The 17,385-nt window shown below is 49.8% G+C and overlaps 1 protein-coding gene across 2 annotated transcripts in view; it reads right to left on the bottom strand.

The window, feature by feature from the left end:
* Dhrsx (dehydrogenase/reductase (SDR family) X-linked) overlaps window positions 1-17,385 on the bottom strand; it is a gene marked incomplete at its 5' end in the record, with an annotated part of 110,506 nt that overhangs the window by 20,276 nt on the left and 72,845 nt on the right. For both annotated transcript variants that reach the window (XM_013505592.1, XM_005406518.2), the window contains 2 exon segments: window positions 1,988-2,195; window positions 15,760-15,967. In XM_013505592.1, coding sequence (XP_013361046.1) covers window positions 1,988-2,195; window positions 15,760-15,967 — 416 coding nt within the window.

The following is a 17,385-nucleotide window of genomic DNA, read 5'->3' on the forward strand; positions in this document are numbered from 1 at the left end:
TCACTGAATGGTAGTATAGCAATGAATGGGTATGTCCATAAACAGCTATACATCAATGAATGGGTAATACGTCAATCTCAGTGAATGGGGAATACGTGCATGAATGGCTATGGCTGTGTGCCAATAAAACTTTATTTATAAATACAGGGGCCCAGTCAGGAGCACAGCTTCGTCCATATTTTTTGGACTAAAATTGAACAAGGACACTCTATGTCTTTTAAAAGTAAAATAGGCGTGCTATGTTAAGTAGTACGTAATAAGTTCTAGTGTGCAATTAATAACACATGTTTGCGTGGTGGAAGGAAAACATTGAGTATTTGTGTCAGTAGACAGTAAGAGCACTGGGGCCACCTAATGATGGAGGATTTATTTCCCTTGAGGTGTTCCTTTAATGCTGTGGCAAGGGGTGCAGCCCTTGCCAAGTACGTACCAGGCTATGGCATCAACAACCAGTACTAAAAAGGAAAGAAAGAGAAATGCAAAAACACAAGAAGACACCAGATGGAGGTGAAGCCGCATAAAGACAGAGACAGACACTGGAGTGATGGGGCCACAGCCCAGGGCCACCTGGTCTCCCGGGAGGAGGCAGAGGCAGGAGGGTCTCCCTTGGAGTCTGTGGAGGAGGCAGAGGCGGGAGGGTCTCCCCGGGAGCATGTTGAGAGAATGCAGCCTGGGACACCTCAGTCTCAGCCTCCTGGGCTCCACGAGTAGGAGGAGATGAATCCTTGTGATTTAAGCTTCTATTCTGTGTATCTGCAAAGACAGCTGGAAGAAACCACACACAGAGCAAGGGAGCCAGCATCTTCCTTCTGTGAGCATCGCAAGAGGCAGAGGACACTCAGCACTGCGTCCATGCGAGACAGATTCAGACCGAGAACCAGAGCGAGACCCGAGGAATCCACTGGGACGGAGGTCGGCTCTTTGGGGAAGACGGAAACTACATTTAGAGGCACAAGGAAGGCGCATGCATGGGCGTGCCAGTTTCATTACTGACTTTCAAATAATTTATTTGTTGCAACCACACACTGCAATTTTGGACAGCTGTGTCTATAACAGAAAGGGCAAAATTGACACCTAAACCCTATAGAACGCCGAGGAAGACACCTATCAGAGAACGCATGGGGACTTACAGAGCATAAAAGAAAAAACAGCTGCCACATTTAAATTAAACCTCCTCCCACAGACTCAAAGAGTTAATTTTTGCTCCGATGATCATAGGACCGTTACAAGCTGCTGACACCCTCAGTGTCTAAATGTAAGCGTAACTCCAATTTGCCCAGTTGGCATGTTACCTAAGTGAAAAGCTGCACACACAACAGCCGTGCAGCTGGGTGATCTTGGCCCCCCAAGGACTGCGCTCCCGTGAGGCGGAACACAGCAAGACCAGTTGGTGGCATCCTGTCTCCTGCACATCGGCCGGTTCCTGTCCTATCCTGTCGAGGCCCTTCCTGGGGGTCAGGACATGTTACCCTTAAATATTTCAAGCGGGAGAAATCTGAGAAAACTGCAGAAATAGAGAGAGCCTGCTTGTCTTCCTCGGAGGTTAGGCAGAGAACCCAGAGAAACACAAGTACAGGCAAGCACAGCCTCTGGGTCGTCTGCGCAGGCTCCTGGGTCACGTAAAGCTTCCTCCATTCAAAGCAATCGGTCACTGTTCCCCTGTTAATCTGTCATGGTGCTGTATTTATCCAAGACAGGTTAGGTCATTGCCAGCATGACTCAGGGTTTTGGGAACACAGCACCCCCACATCCACCAAACACTTGCCTCGGGAGCCTCATCGATAGTAGATGAGCCCCCAACCTCCTGTGCTCAATAAAAAAATTGAATTCCTCCATCAGAGCAAAACAAGAAGTCCTTCCCTGCATACGCGATGTCTTCTCTCTTGGATTCTTCTCTCAACCATGTAATATGCTTATTCCCAATTATGTGATCGCATATCGCTGTGATTGACCACGGCGGACACAAGGAAGCAACCGTGAGTCTTACCTTGAAGAGCAACCAGCCTAGGATCCGCTGGACCAGACGCGTGCCCCAGAATACGTGCTTGTACAGGTCCGTGTTGACCACCCCGGGGTCCACCACGTTAGCGGTCACGTGGCAGCCCTGGGCTTCCAGCAGCCTCTGGAGGTGGTAGGAGAACATGACCAGGGCCAGCTTGCTCCGGGCGTAGGCTCCATGCGGTGAGTAGCAGGAGCTGAAGGAAATACGGGAGAGGATGTGAGAATGCCGCTGTGTCTGTGCCCAAATGCCCTCCCACCCGCACCCACGGCTCCGTGTCCTGTCCTCACGCAGAGATGGACAGTGCTCATCGTGCTGGGCACTTTCTTGTTATCAAGACACAGTCCCCAGCACCCACAATTTAAATGGTTCCAGTTCATGCTTGGCTGCTCCAAGGCAGGAGCATCATGGCGGACGGGCGTGGAGGAGGAAAGACGCTCACATCATGGAGGCCAGGAAGCAGAGAGAGAGGAGGAGTGGGGACAAGAACTCGCGCTTCCAGGTCACACCCAGTGACCACCTCCAACCAAGCCCCGCCTCCTACAGCACATTCTGCTATGGGTTCATCCACGACCTTAGGCACTTTGGTGTTGCTGAGACACAGTATTTGACACCCACAACCCATAGGAGAGGGTTAATTAGGCTCACGGTTGCAGAGGGTGCAGTCCATGGTCGGCTGCTCCAGGCAGGAACATCACGGTGGATGGGCATGCGGGAGGAAAGACACTCACATCATGGCAGCCGGGAAGCAGAAGGAGCTGGAAAGTGAGATGAACCTTTCGGGGCCACACCACAGTGGCTCCCTCTTGTGACCAGGTTCTGTCTCCTAACAGCAAGTCAGCTATAACACCCTGATGATTTGATCCCTTCCTGAAAGGTCCACTTATGAGTGCACAAGGCCCATAGGGGACACTCTGGATCAGAACCACAACACCCGTGGAAACAGCAACACCATGGTCATGTCCATCGCAAATAGGGCCGAGAGCTCAAAGCACAATCACAGCTCCTAAGCCCCAGAAAGCAAAGAGCCAACATCCTACTTCTCCGAATCCTTCTCACCGGTACCTCCATCTTCACGAAGCACCCTGAGTTTTGCTTTGTTCTCTGCACACCTCACGCACAACCTAGCTTCTGCCAGGATGTCCTGGCCTGCAGTCCCACTCTCTCCATTTCCAAAGGAAAGTCACCTCATTGACAATTCTTCTCTCTAGAGTTGAGTTTGACTCAATCTTGCACTCAACTCTGGTGCAAACTTCTGTAGTTTCTCGTGCAATTTCTCCTTGCGTGGGGTCTTCTGAAGCCTTTTTATATTATAAACTTCTAATTTAACTGTATGGGGATAGAGGCCTTCCACTGAGTTAGGCTTCTTTGGAATTGCTGAGCACTGTTTTGGGCCCAAAGCACAATTCCTAGGTATAAATGCTTCATTTCTTTATCTGTTGGTTTGTTGGGTGGTCCTGGGTACTGAACCCAAGGCCTTTGCACTGAGCTACCTCCCCAGCCCTTTTAATGTGGGCACAAGGTCTCCCTGAGTTGCTAATTGGTCCAGGTTGTGGTGGAACTTGTGGTCCTCCTACCTCAGCCTCCCAGAGTGCTGGAATTGCTGGCCTGTGATATGCTTAACAAACTAAAAGCAACCTGTAGGCGTAGCTCATGCTGTTGTTTAATAAAATTCAGATGAAAACTGACAAGCACAATCTTTTTGGCCTGGGGTCCTTCCTCAATTCCACACACTTCCAGTTCTCCACCTGGCTGGAATAAGAAATCCACTTCCTAGGAAAGGCCATGGGCCAGACCCAAACTTTGGCCTGGAGTCCACTAGCTTTAGGAGGGAAACTGACACTCAGGTCCAGTAATTCAGGGTTGGTGGTGGCAGGAAAGTGGAGGATAAGGAAGGGTCCCTTTGTGGAGGAGCGTGTGCCCACCCATGTGCCCAAAATTGAGACGTAACTCCACGGCCAGAAGTGTGAGGTAGAAAGACTGGATATACATCCACCGGGCGGAGAGATTCTGACAAGAAACAAGGTTGGCCAGAGGTCAAGTTGCAACACTGCTTCAGTTTAGATCTGAGATGTCGGCAAAGTCTCCTGTGTGTGGAAGGTGACCAGGTCACGGAGCGCTGTGCTCAGCAGTGGACTCTCCTGTGGATGAGCTCCTGGATGAACATGGCTTTAGGAAACAGGACTAGACTGGAGGTGGTCACTGCAGTGTGACCTGGAAGGGTGAGCTCTTGTCCCCGGCTCCTTCCTTCTCTCTCTGCTTCCCGGCTGCCATGATGTGAGCGTCTTTTCTCCTCCATGCCCGTCCACCATGATGCTCCTGCCTTGGAGCAGCCGGCCATGGACTGCACCCTCTGCAACCGCGAGCCTAATTAACCCTCTCCTCTGGGTGGTGGGTGTCAAGTATTGTGTCTCAGCAACACCAAAGTGCCTAAGATAGTGGATGAATCCATAGCAGAATGTGCTGTAGGAGGCGGGGCCTGGTTGGACGCAGTCACCAGGGTGTGACCTGGAAGGGCGAGTTCTTGTCCCCAGCTCCTCCCTTCTCTCTCTGCTTACAACCACCATGATGTGAGCGTCTTTCCTCCCCTACTCCTGTCCACCATGATGTGAGCGTCTTTCCTCCCCCACGCCCATCCGCCATGATGCTCCACTGGCAGCAGCCCAGCGTGGACTGAATTACTAACATGCACTCATTGTACCAATTAATGGGGTCCCCGTCACAGTTCCATACATACACACGTGGTACACTGAACATAATCTGTCCCCAAACCTCACAAACACAGAACCGAGGATAAAAAGAACAGTACGATCAGCTCAGTAGGTGCAGGGAAAGCGTTCAATAAAAGCCAGCATGCATGAAAATGGGATCAAACATTCACATAACAAAGGGTAGAGAGGACAAACCCACAGCCAAGCCCACACTGAACAGGGAGTACTTTCCTTCCAGGTCAGAAATGAGCTGGGTGTGGTGGTGCACATGTGTAATCCCAGCACTCAGGAGGCTGAGGCAGGAGGACCACCATGAGTTCGAGGCCAGCGTGGGCTACAAAGCAAGCTCAAGGCCAGTCTGAACTGCACAGTGAAAGCCTGTCTCAAAAAAGACAAAGACAAAACCAACCAAACAAAGAAACGAACCAGGGATGCCCACACTGAACAGTTCCCCTTAACACTCCTCCAGACTTCAGCCAGAGTGATGGCACAATGGGAAGAAAGAAAAAGCCCACCAGTAGCAAAGGGAGGACTCAGACGACTTCTGTTCGCAGATGGCAAAGTTTTATATACAGAGAAAACCCACTAAGAGTCACAAGCAACCTCAGCACCTTACCAGAATACAAAATCAATCTGCAAACATGGCTTCTTTCTTTCACCTTCTATTTTTTGTGCTAATGGGGATGGAATCCAGGGCCTTTCCACTGAGCTCCAATCCCAGCACCCACTTTTTTACTTTGAGACGGGGTCTTGCCGAGCCGCTAAGTTGCCCAGCTTGGGCTCCAAACGGAGATCCTCCTGCCTCAGCCTCCCAGAGTGCTGGGAGGACAGGTGTGCGCCGCAGCCCCCAGCAGGTAACTTTCAATATGCACTAGTAATGTACATGCTGAGAAGGGAACCAGGAAGATAATACGATTCAGTAGCAAAGACAAACACAAACAGACTCAGACCTAGGAATAACCATACGTAAGGAGGCGAAGGACCTAAGATAGCTTTTTTAGGTATATCCTTTATCCTGCTGGACCCAGGGGAGAGGATGCTGGGGACTGGGTATTATTATCGGGTCTGGTTAAGCTTTGAGCTTTTTCCCGCTGCCAAGGGCCCTTTAAACATCCCGTGGGAGATTTTAAACCTGAGTCACTAGGGTGGATGGAGGCTGGGGGAGAAATGTTACTTTAAAAAGAAGAAAGTGAATCGTACAAACGCAGGCTGCTCAGGGTACACCAACGGGTTCTATAATTACGGTTTTATACAGTACGGCGGAGCACAGAGAGAACCAAAGTCCTTTAAAAATACTACACATTTCTCTGCAGGAGATGAGGGAAAATGCTGTGAGCGTAGAGATGATTGTAGGAGGATTTAGAATGAAAACACAGCCGCACAGCCAGCGAAATGAAATGGAATGAAATGAAAAGCCAGGAACAAGCAGGATCTGCCGCCGAGGTCTGCAAACACAGCCTGTTTGCTCCAGCATCAAAGGGGTTGTTCCCCAGCCGAGAGGAAAGAAGGTCAGGTGAAGCGGGGTGCAGAGGGGAAAGCCAAGAGGAGAAAACTCACTCACTGTCTCCACAGCCTGGTTCTCCAGTGCTCTTTGCAATGAATTACTTCTGCAATAAATGGTGTCAGAAAAGCACAGCCAAAGTCCTAACACACAGACATATAGGAGCTAGGATCACAGCCATGCCCCACTAACGTGCCTGGATACATCTTTACTTTTCTTTTGCTTCCTTGTTTTCAAGTGCGATGTTGCCGCATAGCACAGGCTGGACTTGAACTCACGGCGATCCTCCTGCCTCAGCCTCCCGAGTGCTAAAATTATAGGCGTGTGCCACCACGCCCGGACCAATGTTTAAACTTTCAGTAAATCCTGATTGACTGACATAGACCATTACAGACTAATTTGAAGGTGTGTGGAAAACAAAGAGAGACAGAATAATACAGTGGGCTTTATCTTTCAGGAGTAAAAATAAAAGGTAGATAATTGTGTTTAAATGTAATATATGTGTTTCTGGTTAGAGAATCTAAGAGGTAATCGCCCTCCAAAAGATTCTAGATATAAAATGGAGAAGCATTACAATAGAAAGGTAAAATCAACTGCACATTAAATTGTAGCAGAGCTGGATTTCAATAGGTAAGAAGACAAATGATTTATGACAGATACATCTATGTGTCTGTCTATCATCTATCTTTTATTTATATTTATCTATCCATGCATCTACCCATGTGTTTACTACATCTATCTGTCCATCCATCATTTATCTGTACCTACCTACCCATCCTCCTATCTATCTGTCTTGCTGAGCAGAAGCTCTGTGATCTGATTCGTCGAGTCTCGGTGCTGTGTAGGAAGTTCCTTCCTGTGTCTTTGTCTTCAAAAGTTCCGCCTCTTTCATTTTCCAAAGAGCCAGCACTTCTGATTTCGTACCTCCGGCTAACGGTGGAACGTGATGGACGTGTACAATCACTTTCCATCAACGTTCCTATAAATCAAGTTACTAGCAATGTATGTTTGGGGATTTCTGTTTTCCTGCGTATAATTTGCATTCCCGCTTCGTGGATTTATTTCCCTGGGTGCTTCCACAAATCAACACAAAGTGAGACCGCTGAACGTGCAGACTATGTTTTGGCGAATTTGAAAAACTGCCCTGAATAAGGCACACATCTTTTTGAAAGCCCAGTACCCACAATATAACTTATGTTTTCACCGGCCCATTCCTCTGTGGGTGAGCCGCGTGCTCCGGATCACCTGCTCCCCCTGGAATTTATTCTCCCGGGGGAAATCCTGGGGGCGCTGGCTGGAGAGACCAGTTTCGGCAGTATTCCCAGACACTTGGGTTTCTGGACAGCACTGCAATATTGTGATTTATGCCTCTACAAGCGGGCTAATTTTCCTCGGCAGCAGATCAATCTTGGCAATTAGCGCTAATTACCGGCGATGTTTATATCAGGTGGAAGCCAGGAATCAACGGTTCCGCTCACGAAGCTGCGGCGGGCTTTAACCCGCGTGCCTTTGCAGTTTCCGCAAGCGTCCAAAGTCTCCTGCAGGGCCTGCGGCAGCTGTGAAGCCGAGCTCACCCTGCAGGATTGGGCGGAGCCGACATCGCTGCTAAAAATTCCTCCTTTCACGCTGTGGCGGCAACCTCCCACATCATTCACTTAGGTAAAGAACACTAGCTTTAAAATTTCTTTATGTTTTGTTTTTTTTGAGACAGGGTCTCACTAGGCAGTAGAGGCTATCCCAGAACTCACTACATAGCTCAGGCTGGCCTCAAACTCAAGGCAATACTCCTGCCTCAGCCTCCTGAGAGCTGGGATGACAGGCAGGCGCCACCACGCCTGGCTTCAGTAAAGATTGAAAACATAAATTGCTAGAATGAAAGGCTTGGGATTGGGATACATACAGGAAAATTTAGACTAAGACAGAGGAGGGGGCGTTGCAGGTTTCGAGGTGCATATATGAGCACTGCTCACAGTTCTTTCTCAAGAAATGTGGAGATTTTTGCATGATCTAAAGTTTCCATTTCAGAAATAGTACGTGTATATGCAGGCACACATCCCGTCCTGTGTTATTTCTTTTTTGGAATCTGTATTTATCGTCTCTGGTATTAATTCTTTTTTTTTTTTTTTTTTTTGAGGTCCTACAATTGAACCCAGCGTCCTGTGGATGCTCTGCAATGCTCTGATACTGAGATATGTCCCTGAGACACATCCCTCGGCCCCAGTATCACTGCATTTTGATTTGTATTTAAAGGTATTTGTGTCACCAGGAAATCAAACAATAACAAATCCTGCTGAGGCTGCAGAGGAAAAGCAACCCTCCCGTACTGTCAGTAAGAAGGTAAACTGGGACAGCCCCTGTGGAAATCAACGTGGATATTCCACAGAAAACTAAGACTAGAAATTCCATTCAACCCAGCTGTTCCCCTTCTAGTATCTTCCTGAAAGAGTTAAACACCTTACATCACAGTGACCCATGCACACCTGTGTTTGTAGTAGCGCAAGTCATAAGAGCTAAATTTTGCAAGCAGCCTGCATGTCCATCAGTGGATGAATGGATAAAGAAAACACCATGTTTACATACTGTAGAGTACTATGCAGCTATGAAGAAGGATAAACTTGGGTCAGGTGTACGGAAATTGAGGCATCTTGAGACCGTAACATTAAGTGAAATAAATCTGACATGCAAGCTTCAATATAGCATGCTTTCTCTTCTATGCGAGAGTAAAAGTATAAACAAAGAGCATATTAAAGACAGGTAACAGGAAACAAGGAGACAGATCTTTCTCAAATGGGAAGGGACCAAGAGTTGGAGGTGGCGGAGAGGGAGAAGAAGGGAAAGGGAATGAGAAAAGGAAGGAAGCTCTGTTGTGCGCATGCACCAATTCCCCCGAGGGAAAAGGGTGAAACTGTGAAAGCACGGGACACTTGCGCCTGCCCCATAAACATGTGCAGTGTGCGTGACATGAGTTTCTGCACATTTCCTGCAGCAGGACTCAAGGAACACATGTCACTCATCCTACTGTTGCTACAGGTGGTCTTGGGCTGTGGCCCCATCCCTGCAGTGTGTGTCTCTGTCTTCACGCCTGTCACAGTGAGTCTCGTAAAGTACAGTGTGCCAGCACTGATTGTGGTCTCTGGGTTTAAATATTAGCATTTAGATGAGGAATTTATATACATCAAAGCTGTGCCAGCCCCTTGGCCAATCCTGGTATTGGATTGTACTCCACCCATCCTGTCTGCACACTGACATACACACACAGAATCTGCCTGGTGATATTTCTGGAAAGATTAAATGAAATGTTACCTATGCCTATGAAATTAGCAAGGTTATCTCAATGTACTCAAATGTACAGAGAGCTCATCCATAAACATAACTGATAAGCGTTCTTGTTGTTTTAAAATTAAGCTTACTTTGGCCTTGAGATGGTCCTGTTGGATGTTCCGGTCGCATAGCCGACAACTTTAACATCCCCGCAAAATGCTGCAGGCACCGAGGTACTAACGCGCCGGCATCTCACCCTCTCAAGAGGAACCCATCAGGCCACCTTGGTGCTGCTGAGGTGGGAAATTTCTGACGAGTAGGGGTGTTTCCCACAGGCAGGGCTGTTTTCCACTTGTGAGCTTCCTCAGGGATACAGAAAAGCATTCTGTACCCGTCTATGACCTCGTCTGCCACATTACGACTTCCTGCTGTGTGTGGAACCCGGGCATCGGGAGGAAAGGACAGGAAGATGTAGACACAGAGCTCTGCGTGCACCCTGAGACAGGGACTCTTCTGCACTTACTATCACACAGCTGCAGGTCTCCAGCTGCCCTCTCGCCACCTGCCTGCCTAGGACCGGGCCTGGGGCAGCACTGAAGGTGCTGGCTGATCCACATTCCACCCTCACAGGAAAGAAATCTGGATTCATGCTATGGGCTGAAGTTTTAACCCAGTGAACTGGTGAACTTTCTACGGGTAGGACAAAATATTTCACGTACACAATTCAGAGGAAAGGGGCATTTGACATAATGGTTACATAATGGTTGCAGAGGGTGCAGTCCATGGGAGCATCACAGTGGACAGGCGTGGGGGAGAAAAGATGCTCCCATCATGGCGGCCAGGAAGCAGAGAGAAGGGAGGAGGTGGAGACAAAAATACATCTTCCCAACAAAAACAAAGGAAACAATAATACACACTTCCAGGTTAGACCCTTGGGGACCCATCTCCTGAGAGCATTTTTCATCTTTTGAGGCCTGATTCACTTCTCTTACTTCTATCGTTTTTCCCTGTTAATCTTTAACAAAGTGACATGAAGGTCTGTCTTAGCGTTCTGTTGCTGGCACAAAATATCTGATAGACACAACATAAAGCAGAAGTTTGGTGGAGCTCGTGATTTCGGAGGGTGCAGTCTATGGTCAACTGCTTCCAGGCAGGAATATCACGGCTGACGGGTGTGCGGGAGGAAGGATGCTCGTGTCAGGGCGGTCAGGAAGCACAGAGAGAAGGGAAAGAGCTGAGAGAAGAGATATGACCTTCAAAAGCACAGCCCTGGGTCCTTCTGAGCAGAGGACGGGAAGACAGAGACACACACAGAGGGATGGGAGTGTGAAGGCACAGGGAGGGCACGTAATCTCCAAACCCAGGAGCACGGCCTCGGGAAGAGCTGGCACCGCCCACACCCGGCCCTCGGCCTCAGCTTCTGGGTTGCAGGTCGGGAAGCTTCTGCAGATGAAGCGGACCAGGCAGCTGGACTTTGCTATGGCAGCCCTAGAAGACTAATACAACATCTTCGGGGCGCGTCAGGAATGCTGGCTTAGGAATGCCCGATCCTTCCAAGGTCAGATCAAGGGCATAACATCCGCGATGCCCTCTATGTGGTACCTATTTCCTGCCATGAACATCATTCAACGTGGGCGACATTCTTAGGCAGTTGTGTCCTGTCCTTGGACACCACATGCAGAAACATACTCCCTCTGCAGCAAGGAAGACCCCTCTACTGCAAGTTAAACTCAGGGCTGCAGAGTTTAACCACAGCCAACTAAAACACACACCTTAACACTCTCTTACTGAATGACCTAGGGGCATCCGAGTCCTTCAGGCGTTGTGATCAAATGGTAATTAGTGTGACATTTGTGACATCTTTCTGAGACTCTCTTCCCTGGCTCCCAAGGTTGTGCCCAGCTTTTTAACAATTACTCCGAAAATAACACACATCGGAACATTCACCTTGCAACCTTTTCGCATAACAAATGCGATGTTAATAGAGACAGTGCTTTTCTGGACACATTAGAGATGTGATGGATTTTGGCACCTGCTCGTGTCCCTGGATTTAAAAATATTGGATGTCAGTGCCGAGGAAATGAAGGTGGCGATCTGCAGGTTAGGCATGCAGCGCTTGATCCTGCCGCAAATAGATGCTAGGCAGAAAGAAGAAAGAGCCCAGGGAGTGGAACGGGGCCTCACGGCAACAGAGACTCGCTGTGTTTTGAGGAACGTTTCACAAATGTTTCCCAAGAGAGAAGCCAGCCAGACAGTCTCCCTCTGACAGTATTTTCTGTTGCTATAGTGGAAATCCACAGACCAGGTGATTTGCAAAGAATCAAGGCCATAAAGCTCCCGGTTCTGCAGGCTCAAGGATGAAGGTCTATGGTGAAGTCTTACTGGCTGGTGGGGACCCCCTCACAGTCTATGGGGTGCACAGCATCACGGAAATGTGCACATCCAGAAGACAGAGCCTTGCTGACAAACACGTTTGGAAAGAAACCACATACCCATGAATCCAGGGTGGGTTAATTCATGCAGGACGGCTGAATCATCATCGCCTACTCAACGTTCCACCGGATTCTACCTCTTAACAGCTCACAAGAGTGTTTCCATTCCAGGTAACTTTTGCTGGAGACATTCAAACCAAGGCGATTCCCAAGAAATGTCTCTCGAAGTAATTCCTAAGACATTCTCACTGGGTCAACACACCTGCCTGCAGCTCCACACAGGCAGGAGAAGGAGTGAAACATGAAAACATACTGAAATAAAACAGTAAGAGTTCACAGGGGGCTGGCTGGGGCGCTGGGGGCACTCTGCCAGCTACGGGGAGGTTTGTGGGGCAGCTGACTAGGTGAAATGTCCGCTGCTATTTTGCGGGACCCAAGGCTGCCCCTGCATGTCAACACCCTGGTGGAGATGCTTCAAACCTCCATCAGGAAGTTGTGTGCGTGGTAACTTCCTGGTGAGATTTGGAATGGGCGACCCCTCCATTCACATCTTGAGGTCCTCATGAACTAAATGAGGACCTTGGAGTGAATGTCCAAGGTTACCCAGTGGGCCCTTGTCTTGCATTGGGACGATAGCTCAAGAAACTCACTGCAATATACGACTATCCTAAGTGAAAAATGCATGTGATACACACACAGCCCAGGAAATGGAGAATAACAGCAAAGCATGTTGAAGAGTGTGGGTTACATCCCCAACAGAATACAGGCCCTGAATGAATGGAGACTCCCCAAGTTCAAGCACCAGGATATAGTATTATTCTGCATGTCACAAGCCTAGGAAAAGATGGAGCTGAAAATTCTAAGTACAGGGCTGGGGATGTAGCTCAGCTGCAGAAGCGCCTGCCTGGTGAGTGCAAGGTCCTGAGTTCAATTTCTGATACCAAAAAAAGGAAAACAAATTCTAAGTATGCTGTATACTGAATGCATGCCAGTCAGGTTGCTTGCTGCAGGGGCACACCCCCTGACACCCATAAGCGAAGGAGGAGATGTTCACTTGGGTTTACGGTCTCAGAGGGTTCAGTCCATGGTGGAAATAACATGGCGGACTGGCGTGGCAGAGGACAGCTGCTCACCCAATGCTGGCCGGGAAGCAGAGAGAGAAGGGAGGAGCCGGCCATTGTGAAAGAGATGCCAGTGTGAGTTAAGGGAGGGGGAAGACTGAGTATACCGCCGGCAAGACTGAATCGTCTTTATAAAGCCTCACTTCTGAGGATATAGACACAAGGCCATCTTGCGCCAGCGTGGGCCTGAATCCAATAGTGGTGCCTTCATGGGAAACAGAAAAAGAGACACAGGAGACTTCTGGGGAAGCTTCCAGGTCTAAACCCAAACAAACGTGTGTGGTTTCCGTACCATTTTAATGTCCTAATACGATAAATCAAAACATTATAACTTGAGAACGAAATGTGTTGGAAGACAGGACCTTTGTAGAAGGAAGGCGGTCCTTAATTGAGCAGGACCAGTTTCAGTGGAGCAGAGGACAGGAGGACACAGACACACATAGAGGACCTGAGTGTTGGACATGGGGAGCAGTCAGCATCTCCCTGCCCAGGAGGAGCTGGTGTTGCCCATGCCTGGCCATCAGGCTCAGGCCTGGGAGGGAAGCGTCTGCAGTCTACACAGCTCAAGCTACGGGATTTTGTTGTCATGAGCCTAGGACAGTATATGCTTAAAATATCCCGGCTTTTAAGCGGTAACCAAGTCCGCAGACTGTGAAAGGAAACCCTATTTGGGAGGAGTTTGTGCCAGACCCAGAGAAAATTGACGGCCATCCCAGAGCTGGAGTTTGCTGCACAAAACGCAGGCTCTTCACTTCCAGCAGAGCAATCAGCATAAATGTAAAGTGGCTCAGATAAATGACTGTCATCAGGATTAATTTCACACAATCAAACTGGGGAGGAAACAGAACGGAGGGAGACAAACACTGGGGGTTTAATTGTACTTCTCAAGAGAGAGGGTGGAAGTCCTGACCTTGGCCTCGGGGACGGGACCTCACTGGAAACCGGGTCTCCGCAGAGGGAAGGAGTGCAGCATGTGGAGACAAGGCCATTGTGGTCAGGGTCACCCTGCATCCAACAGCAGCCTCCTCGTGAGAGGCAGAAGAGACGCAGACACAGAGGAGAAGCCGCATGAAGACAGAGGCAGAGACTGGAGCGATGGGCTATAGCCCAGGAATGCCTGGAGCCTCAGGAGGAGGCAGAGGCAGGAGGGTCTCCCCTGCATCCTCCAGAGGGAGTGTGGCCTTGGGAAGACCAAAATCTGCTATCAGCTGCCTGTCCTATGGAATTGCATGTGGTGGCCCCGATGGACTAAGATAGGGAGAGACCAGCACAGTGGACCTCAGCCTCCAGGACTGGGCCACCGAGCTCTGCTGTGTGTCAGCGCCTGGGCTGTGGGATTGCATATGGCGGCCCCCATGGACTAAGATAGGGAGAGACCAGCACAGTGGACCTCAGCCTCCAGGACTGGGCCACCGAGCTCTGCTGTGTGTCAGCGCCCAGGCTGTGGGATTGCATATGGCGGCCCCATGGACTAAGATAGGGAGAGACCAGCGCAGTGGACCTCAGCCTCCAGGACTGGGCCACCAAGCTCTGCTGTGTGTCAGCCCCCGGGCTGTGGGATTGCATATGGTGGCCCCGATGGAGTCAGATAGGGAGAGACTACTGCAGTGGAATTCTGCATGCAGGCCTCAGGACACCAGGGTCTGTTCTCTGTCAGCCACCAAGGGCTGGACGTAGACACCTATTCACATGGAATGATGTCTTTTACACTTAAGGCACATGTCTTATTTCATTCTGTGTTGCTGTAACACCTGACTGGGGAATTAATAGAAAATGCTTTATTTAGCTCGCAGTTCTGGAGCCCGGAAGGCCAAGGGCATGACCTCGGCACGTGGTCAGGGCCTTCCTGCTCCATCTTGACGTGGCATGAGGCATTCTATAGAGGAGCAGAGCAAGCGTGCTAGCTTGGGTCTCACTTCCTCTTCTCATAAATCCACTAACGTCATCGGAGGGCCCCATGCTCACTGGGTCACGTGACCATCTAAAACCATCAACATATGAATGGGGGGATTAAAACTCCGACACAGGGAGTTTGGAAGGAATATTTAAAACATTTAAAACACAGGTGAGGGATTAGAAGGAATCTCACAAAGAGATCTGCTGATTAGAGGACAATGCTCTGGCTGTCAGAGCACGTGGATTTGGTGGTGTCATGGATCACACCTGCGATGCCCCCACAAGCCTTAGGAGTTCAAGGGTGGGGCTTCTGGAAGATGACCGTGGAGGTCATCAGTGGATGATTCCGTGGATGAGTTCCTTGTGAATGTGCTGTTAGGTGGAGCAGCCTGGCCGGGAGAGGTGGTCCCCATGGGCGTGATCTCAAAGTGTGTGTCTCTCTCTGAGTTCTTTCCTGTCTGTTCTGCTTCCTTTCCCCCACTATATTGTTTCTGCCGTGGAGTCGGCAGCCATGGACTGAACCCACCAGACAAATGCGCACGAGAAACCTCTCATCTTTTAAGGGGCAGATGCTGACCATTCTGTCCTTGTGACAGCAAAATGATCAATGCAGTCAGTGGTGTTTTCAACAGGGCGGGAGGAGCAGGTTTAAACACTGTTGCCATTCTCTATGTCTGACCCCTGCCTGTGGACAGGGACCGAACAGCAGGTGACCCACACAGTCTTTGGGGTTCCTGAGCACCGCGTATAGCTCGCAAAGGCACCCAGAGGATACACAGAAGCTGGGACACCTTTGGCTCCCGGAGTACCGCCAGGAGCGCCCCAGGTTGCAGCCCACCTGCTCTGCAGGTCTTCCAGGTTGAGCTCGCCCACGTAATGCGTGGCAGAGGAGACGGTGACCACTCTGGAGCTGCGACCTGGGGATCCGGACTCCTTCAGGCTGTCCAGGAGGAGGCTGGTGAGCAGGAAGTGCCCCAAGTAGTTGAGACCAAAGTGTTCTTCAAATCCATCCTCGGTCTTTCGCTGAGGTACCATCATCACTCCAGCTGGGGAGGAAGAATTCCAGGGACGGTCAGAAGGGGTGAGGTGGTGGATTCCAGGGTGGATCGATTTCAGGGATGGGAGACACACACACACACACACAAGGGGGTGGTGTCTAGTTTTGGATGACTGCTCACGTTTATTTTGAGACAGAGTCTCGCTGTGAAGCCCAGGCTGGCCTGGGACTCGGTACGTAGCCCAGACAGGCCTCACACTCACAGCAATCCTCCTGCCTCAGCCTCTTGACTGCTGGGGATATAGGTGTGCGTCACCACACCTGGCTTGACTCTCACCATCACAGGTCTCAGTTTCCTGATTTGCACATGGTGGGATGTGCTACCAGGAGGTCAATATATTCCTCTCCTGCTCTTGACCTTGACTTCGTTAGTGACCATAGCAGCACCACAAGAGAGATGGGGCATGAATGGTCCAAGCCAACTACAGGCGATCTCTGGAGACTTAATTTTCCGGATCAGCTGAAATAAGAATCATCTTGTCCCGTAAATCAGAGAAGCATCCTCAGAGACTCTAGAATAGGCTGCAACTGGGAACCTCGTCTTGGTAAGGCACCCTGTCCTCCTCAGAGAATTCAACCAATGAAAAACTGAGAGGTCCAAGAAGCCCAGCTGGCTGTGGTGGTGCACGTCTGTCATCCAGCACTCTGGGAGGCTGAGGCAGGAGAGTTACAAGCTGGGAAATACAGCTAATGCGTGTGATTCCCATCTTGAAATAAAAAACTTTAAAAAGATCAGTAAATCAGTATAAAGGTTCTGGGTTCAACCACCACCAGTACTGCAAATAAAAAGAAGAGAAGGAAGGAAGGAAGGAAGGGAGGAAGGGAGGAAAGGAGGAAGGAAGGAAGGAAGGGAGAGACACACAGAGAGACAGAGACAGAGAGAGATAGAGATACAGAGGGACAGAAACAGAGAGACAGAGACAGAGATAGAGGGACAGACACAGAAAAATAGAGACAGAGACAGAGAGAGATAGAAAGATACAGAGACAGAGACAGGCAGAGACAGAGACACACAGAGAGAGAGAGAGAGAGAGACTGATCTACGTGTGCGTTGTCACCTCCACGGGAGCCCAGCCCCACAGACTGCCGTTGTTGCTACATAATCACGAAAGCACCTTCTCCACTTTATGCGTTTGACCTCCCGGACCCACAAGACCTGAGCCCTGCTCAGTGACGCAGGCTCACTCTTGGGCCCGTGTCTTTTTGATGAGGGTCCAGCCTCACTGATTATATGTCTAGGAAATTCACTGTGTGTCCATCCTGGGCAGGCCAGAGTGCCTGGGAACAGGAGGTGTGATGGGTGGATAAGGTCAATGTGTGAAATGTTTTTAGAAATTACAACAGCAAGCGCCTTGTGTGGTGGTGCACGCCTGTAATCCCAGCACTCAGGAGGCTGAGGCAGGAGGA

Source organism: Chinchilla lanigera, unplaced genomic scaffold (genome assembly GCF_000276665.1).
Source record: "Chinchilla lanigera isolate Chin_1 unplaced genomic scaffold, ChiLan1.0 scaffold00098, whole genome shotgun sequence".
NCBI classification, from domain to species: domain Eukaryota; kingdom Metazoa; phylum Chordata; class Mammalia; order Rodentia; family Chinchillidae; genus Chinchilla; species Chinchilla lanigera.